Below are 7,599 nucleotides of genomic sequence, written 5' to 3'. Positions count from 1 at the left end.
ATATCTCCATCCCTGCCCAAGAAGAGGTGACTGAAAGCTTTTTAGGTGCTACTTTTGTGCTTGCCCCAAAATGGGTGCTTATTGGATAATGAATTGAAATGGGAGATGGAGAGAAAATAAAGCTTTCGTGCCATATAAATTGTGTACTTTAGTTACACAACTTTTATGTTCCCAATAGCTCCCTGCAGTCAGGTTATTAACTTTAAAAAACTGAAGAAAGGATACTAGATAAGTGTTCTCTTCCTCTCTCGATTTTTAAGAACTTGAATTTCAGGCTTTATCACCTCAGCAGAAATAATGCAATAAGGAAATCAAAGTGTGTATCTGTCGGTCTACAGGAGTAAGGAAGGGATGTACTAACCCTGTGCCCTGCTCCTCGAATGTGATGTAAAGAAAGCATCATCTCTTCCCAGCAAGAGCAATACATTTATACATCACAGCAGTTTGACAAAAGAAAAGACTCTAACGTGCTTATCCGGTACTAGAAAGCACTGTGTTACTCCGTTCCTGGGGCGTGAATAGACGTGAGCAGACGGCGTAGCTATCCTAATCTAGTGCTTGTGAAGGAAAGGAGCGGCTGTTGGTTACTGATGGAGTGTCATGCTATGGCTGCCATGCAGGAAGTGGCTGGCTGTTGTCCCAGTCCTGTGTCGAATCTGTAGGAGGAGAGAAAAATACCTGCGTGAGGGAAGTCTGTTTGCATTGGTTTCTGGAGTAGCGAGGGCTTGTCTACACTTGAAGTGCTATAGCAGCACAGTTATACCACTGAAGCACTTCGGTGTATGTAGATGCTACCTGTGCCAGTGAGGGGTTCTCCCCTCGCTGTAGGTAATCCACCTCCCTCAGAGGCAGCAGCTGGGTCGACGGAACAATTCTTCTGTCAACATAGCGCTGTCTACACCAGGTGTTAGGTTGGCTTAACTATGTCACTCAGGGGGTGGACTTTTCACATAGCTGGGTCCACCTAACTTTTTAGTATGGACCAGGTCTGAAATCCAATTTCTGCAGGGGAGAAGACCTTCATTCCTGATAGGAGGGGTAGCCTTGTGGTTGAAGCACAAGGCTGGGACTCCTGAACCCAGATTTCTTTTCTTGGCTCTGCCACAGACTTCCTGTATGACCTTGGGCAAGTCACTCAATCTCTCTGGGGCTCGGTTTCCCATCTGCAAACTGGGGATCATTTCTCCCACTGCTTGTTGATCTTGTCTGTTGAAAATGTAAGCTCTTTCGGTCAAGGACTCTTTCTTACTATGTATCTGTACAGAGCTTTGCACACTGGGGCCCAGATCTTGGTTGGGGCCTCTAAGTGCTACCCTAATACAAATAATAATTCTGGAGTAGAAAATAAATGCAAGTGGGCGTGGGTGTAAGAAGAGACCAGTAAGTTTTAGCTTCCTTCAAAATCATATAAACTGCAGCTACAAAATATTTCATGGAAGAGAAAAATGGCGACTTGGAATAACTTTGCACAGAGGGGATGAAGTCATGCTATCATGTGCAGTAGTTATTCCTAGCTTTTAGGCTGTGGTTTTGTGTGGACTTAAAGGTGGGAAATGCCCCACCCCCACACCTCAGTATTTGGGAATCAGTATCTTTCTTTTAAAAACGTGCTACAAACTAATTTTGGTAGGAAAGTTGGATGAGATTTCCCAATTAGTTAATGCCAGCTGCTTCTCAAGAGATGGAGCTGGAATAGTAAATCAATAGAATGCAGTCTATATGCTGGTAAATTGCAAGAGGGATTGGGAGAGGGGGTAAAAAAAAACCCCTTGTGCTGCATGACTAAGACACAACTATGCATGCGCAAATGCCACCAGAGAGACTTGAACCAGTGAGGGTCTGTCTGCATCAAGCAAGGTTCTTGCAAACTCCAGCAGCTAGAGAGGATTCCTATAAATAAGTGGGCGGAGGAGGAGGACAGGTGAATAATGAGCTGAGAGCTCCCTGTCAGAATAGCTGACAGGGGAGAGAGACTGATCTCCTAAGGAGCGTCAGGCATGGGAGCTCACCCACCTCCACTAGAGGATCTTCGTCCCATGAACGTCTCTCCTTGGTGCCCTAGCATGGCAAAGAGATGCAGAGGTTGGCAAGGAGACTTTTATAAAAGTTAAACGCAGCCTATTACAGGCAGGAAAAGTAGACGGGGACCCATACCAATAGCACATTTACAGTGGAAATGAGAATTGGTCATTTCGGCTTCCTTTAGGCCTGGTTTACACACAGTTTTTGTACCAGTAAAACTATTTTTCTACCAAAATCGTTTCAAGCAGTAAAACCCATCGTCTGGCTGCAGTTTACTGATGTAAGGCATCTTTATACTGGCATTATTGCATCCACACTAGGGGAGGGTTGTACAGCTTTAACTATATGGATTTCAAACAGATACTAGCTAAAGCAATATCTACCAGACTGGGTGTAGACAAGCCCTTACTCTGTGGGTTTGTCATAGATTCCCCTGCTCCTATACTACTGTATTGTGAGCCACTGTCCATCACCGAACGGCCATACTCCAGAAGTGCAAAGAGCCTTGTGTCTCTTCCTCTGCCGCAGGCCCAGAGCCACTCTGGAGCTGAGCGAGGAGGACAGTACTGTCACTAAGAAGGGACTTTGCTTCAAAAGTTTTTTGTGGTTTAAAGCTAGGAAGAAGGAAGGAGGAAAAAAAAAAAAAGCTTGGACAAAGTTAGTCTGTCTGACTGACCAGGAAAGCCCGGAACTAGGTGTTGTGTTGACCTGTGCAAATAAGAATCCTTTGAGGGCAGGATGGAGGATTGGAGCTTCCCCTTGCCCCTCATTGTTTTGAAAGGTGTATCCTGAGGGTGTGACTATGAGACTGAGACCCTGGGCCACCTGACTCCTAATCCCACTGACTCCTCCAGTGGCCATGGACAAGTCACTTCACCTCCTGCTTTAGTTTCTGTATCTGTAAAATAGGATTGGTATTTATCTGCCTTTATGGGGGCGATAAGCAGCATGAGTATGTTTCAAGATGGGTTTTGTGCTCATCTCTCTTTCCTTTCATACAGAAGCATGTTACAGCAATCTCAATAGTAACATTTCTCCTCCCCTTAGCAACAGATCAAGGTACCGCTTAGACTCCCGTTAGGATTGGGTGGTGAAAAAGCTCATCGACCATTTTTAGGGACACAGAGGCAGGTGACTCTAAGCAAAATCAATGTGGCTGCCTCTCTGGGCTGTAGGTAGGGGTGAACATGCATCACTGGCTTTACAAACAGAAATACAAGGGTAAAAGAAACACACGCTCTTATGCCCTACTGGTGAAATGTGTGGCACCCCTTTTTAAAAAGAAAGAGAGAAATGAAGGTTGGGTGTGAACACCTCGTTCTTTTCCCCTGAACCTCTCCAAAGTGATCCGTGTAAAGTCAGAGATGCATTTTGCTTATTACTCTGCCCACATTCAAGAGAGATGTACAAGGTCACATGCTATAATTGCAATGGGATTCCCTCTTGGGTGATTATTTAATGTAGGAGAGGAAGAGGCGATGGATTAATACTGTGTTGCCCGGTGCTCGGATGTAGTCTCAGCCTTGTGGAGTGGAGACCAGCAGGGACTAGTTGTTCTGTTTAGGAAGCACTCTGAGCCAAGGGAGGGCTTGTTCCTCAGAGAGGCTATTTGGTCTAGTGATTTGAGCAAGGGATTGGGAGGACGGAGACCTAAGTTCTGCTCCTAGCTCGGCTACTAACTCGCTCTGTAAGCTGAGTCAAGTCACTTTGCCTCTCTGAGCCTCAGTTTCCCCATCTCTAAAATGGGGATAATGTTGGTAACCTTTGGCTCCGCTGATAAGTGGTTTTATTGTGAAAATGTGGACCCTTTGTCCAGGGCTGGCCCACAACATTTTGGCACCTGAGGCGGGGAGCTCAAATGACACTCCCATGCCCCTTCGCTTGGGCCAAAATTTAGAAACTCTGGGACCTAGTGGCACCCCCTCCCACCCACCCGCAGTCTGGCACCTGAGGCAGTCGCCTCAGTTCGCCTCATAGTAAGGCCAGCCCTGCCTTTGTCTTTCAGGGTGCCACTGATACGTTCTGAATGAAATCTCTTCAATCTCTTTCAGGCAGAACAATAGTGGTTGTCACAAAGGATCACAGAAGTGAGTGGAAAATAGAAGACCATTAGGGCTGCAGTATGAAAGCAACTGACCTCCCCTTCACCACAAGAAAAGCCTGACAGTTCTCTTGTAGAACGAGGGAAAGTACTAGGTCCTTGCATTGAGTGGCAGTTTGCATGCATTGGTCTGATGGGCTAAGCAAGGGTGGACGCCTGTTTTAATTTCTGATAAGCACTGAATTTACCACCCGTTTTCCCATCAGGCCATAGAACTGCTGGAATTTCCCCCTTTTCACCAGCTGTGCAAAGCGCTGGAGTGAGCTGCTCTGCAAGCCCTCATCCTAGAAAGCAAAAGGGAGAGCCAAGGACAGAAGCTGAAATCCCATCTCTACTGTTAGTCATGAACAAAGAGGTGAGAGTTTGGAAGTGAAAACTTCCCTTCAAGCAGCAGCTTGGAGCATTGAGGGTGAAATAGTTAAGAGATGTGTTAGCTTCCTACACATGCAGATACTGATATCCACAGAGATTTGATAGGATTTCAACACAGCTTGACATTAATTGCCACAGTACTGCTTAGCTTAGGCCATTGCCTCAGTTCATCCCTCCATTGAACTGACTCCAGGAGATCCAATCCCTGTTGCTAGATAGTCCAGGCTATGAAATTTCTGCTCAGAGCTCAGATAATTTTAACCACTTGTGAACATTAATGATAATACAACATGCAATGGCAAAGAGTGATTTTGATCATGGCTCTTGTTAATCCTCAGGAGGCAAAGCAGGAGCCTTGCTGTATATACTTTTCAAATGAAGAGGTAAAACAAACTCCAGTGTGTGTGTGTGTGTGGGCCCAGTTCTCCATTGCAATAGAGAATCAGGCTCAGTGTGTGCACTGCGGGGACGTGTGTGTTTCAGTGTTTACTTTTAAACAAACTCACAATTCCTCTCTTTACTGAGCTCTAGCATATAAGTGGTTTCTGCCACTTTTAATGTAAAGATTCTCAGATGCATTAATATATGTCATGAACGTGGGTTTTTTTAACTCTAACCTCCTCATGCCCTGGAACTCTTATAGAGGGTAGGAATTAGTTCCTGTTTAATATACTGTGCTGTTAATAAAAAGAATGTTTCAAATTAAAAAATCACAGAATTTTTGAAGGTCCATGAGCCTTCCTGCTTCAGGGCACGAGCCAACCTCTAATGGATGGGAGTCAGAAGGAAAATTTCCTGATGGACAGGTTATCCCATAACTACCTGCTGTTAGGTTCTTGCATTTTCCTCTGAAGCAGCTGGTACTGGCCACTGTCAGGGAAAGGACAGCGAACTTATCTGATCCAGTCTGGCACTTCCTATGTATCATTAAGACGTTACAGTGTTCCACCTTTTGCTTTCAGCAATTTCCAGCAATTTCCCAGTCAAATTTGCTTGTAGTTTACAAATCATAAGAGGAGTTTTCAGACTACCAGGCCTGCCAACTCACCATGAGATCTGAAACTCCAAGCCATACTGGGATGGTAGTGTGGTTCAGTGGCAAGGACACTAGACTGTGAGTCAGGATTCCTGTATTCTGGTTTCAGCTCTGCCACTGACTTGCTGTATGACCTGGGGCACATCATGGCCTCGCTCTGTGACTCAGTTTCCCCATATGTAAAGTAGGGATGAACATCATTACCTTCTTCTGTACAGTGCTTTGAGAACTACAAATGAAAAGCACTGGGTACAAGGTAAGTATAGTTGTGTTTTCCCTTTTTCACCAGTAGAAAATATTACTTAGTGGAAGCTTGCATGACAATTTAGCTGCTGATACATGGGGCAGAATATATTTTAACTTGCTGTCCCTTAGCTGCATTGGCTAACACTTACTAGTGATAGAGAACTAAGCAGATAGGACTTGAAGGTGCTATATTTAACGTAGCCCCTAGTCTGTATGCAACTGCACTTCAAAGCAGATACGCTGACTAGAAACATGCCATATGTAGTAACGCTTCGAAGTACCTTATTTCTAATGTACCCATTGCTGTGGTGTCTAGCACCAATGGGATTGCTGATGGATCTTTTTCATTTCTTAGAAATCATTCCTTTAAAAATGTTACCCACTTTTCCTTTTTAACCAGAGAAGCTTGAGGTGAAGTCACTTAACCTGTCTAGGTCTCAGTTTTCCGATTTGTAAAGTGAAGATAATAAATACCTTCCTACCTACCACACCTTCCTGGGGTGCTGTGAGTATTGTTGTTTGGAAAGGACTTTGAAGAGATCAAGTCCTACATCAGTGCAAAGCATCACTTCTAGCTCTTAGTGGTCCTCCTTTGCAGGAGGCTATAAAGTTAAATCAGACTGTGCTAAGATACTGAGAGAATGAATTCCCCATGCCATAAATGGCTTCAAAACACCCTCCCAGCCTTCAAAAATCGACAAAGAAAGGAAGAATAAGCTATTTACCTTCAGAGACGGGGCTGTCCAAGGGTCTTCCTCCAAACTGGGCATATCTTCCTCAAAACAGAAAATCTGTGAACACAGAAAAATCAGCAGGAAAAAAGCTCTAAAGCTTTCCATAGCTCTTGACAAAGATCCTTGTCTAAACCTCTACTGGCAAATGTTTAAATAGTTGGGTTTTAAAGAACTCCGTGAGAAAGTCGGGGCTCTTTCGTGTTCTGCTGAGGGAGTATAGAAGCGAGATCTTGGGTTTTTTTCCTCCCTCTTTTTTGTTTGTTTCTGTCTTATAGCTGCACTGTAAGATGGTAAGAGCAAGAGCTATGCACATCAGTTTCATAAGACATCAATTCCCTAATTCAGCCCCTGTTTCTGTTCTTCCTCTGTCTTGTCAAAGTCCTAGATTCTTCTTTTACCAGTCTGCAAATCTGAGCTCTGCTGCCTCTATTTATCCAGATTTCTCAAAGGGATTTACCTTCCCCAGTCCAATCAATGAGCAGCTACACCTATGACCTAACGAAGTACCCAATGATTCTAGGGTAAATCTCTGAGGAGGAGGGCTTTGTACAGGAGAGGGAGGGATGCTCTCTGGTCCCCTGTCCTGCTGTCATTGATTCCCTCTTTCCATCACTCAAACCTCAAGGCAGGTTAACCTGTGAAAACACAGGTTGCATTGTATTGCAAGCTTTATGATGAGCAGTGGCTGCAGATCTTTCAGATGCGCAAGGCCACATTTTTAGATCTGTGTGCCAAGCTTGCCCCAGCCCTCCAGTGCAAGGACACCAAAATGAAACCTGCACCGACAGTGAAGAAGTGAATGGTAATCATGCTGTGGAAACTTGCAATGCCAGATTGCTACTGGTCAGTGGGAAATTATTTTGGGGTTGGAAACCCCATTGCAGAGACCAAAGTCACACAAGTGTGCAGGGCCACTGATCGTCTCTTGCTGTGCAGGACTGTGACTCTCAGCAATGTGCAGGACATACTGGATGGATTTGCAGCAATGGGGTTCCTGAACAGCAGTGGGGCGGTAGATGGCACACATTCCTGTTTTGGCACCAGACTACCTTGCTACAGAGCACATCAACAGAAAGGGCTACTTTTCT

At 44.8% G+C, this 7,599-nt stretch overlaps 1 protein-coding gene across 1 annotated transcript; it reads right to left on the bottom strand.

Annotated features, from left to right (window-relative positions):
• TAC4 (tachykinin precursor 4) lies at positions 1 to 6,977 on the bottom strand. Its single transcript, XM_075123522.1, has 4 exons — positions 6,503 to 6,977; positions 4,312 to 4,407; positions 2,014 to 2,095; positions 1 to 656 (listed from the first exon to the last, which is right to left on the bottom strand). Exons 1-4 carry the CDS (start codon positions 6,614 to 6,616, stop codon positions 604 to 606), a joined length of 345 nt encoding a protein of 114 aa, XP_074979623.1. The 5' UTR covers positions 6,617 to 6,977; the 3' UTR covers positions 1 to 603.
• Positions 6,978 to 7,599: the final 622 nt, after the last annotated feature.

This window comes from Caretta caretta, chromosome 27 (assembly GCF_965140235.1).
Source record: "Caretta caretta isolate rCarCar2 chromosome 27, rCarCar1.hap1, whole genome shotgun sequence".
Lineage (NCBI taxonomy): Eukaryota > Metazoa > Chordata > Testudines > Cheloniidae > Caretta > Caretta caretta.
This window is presented reverse-complemented; position numbering and strand designations above follow the sequence as displayed.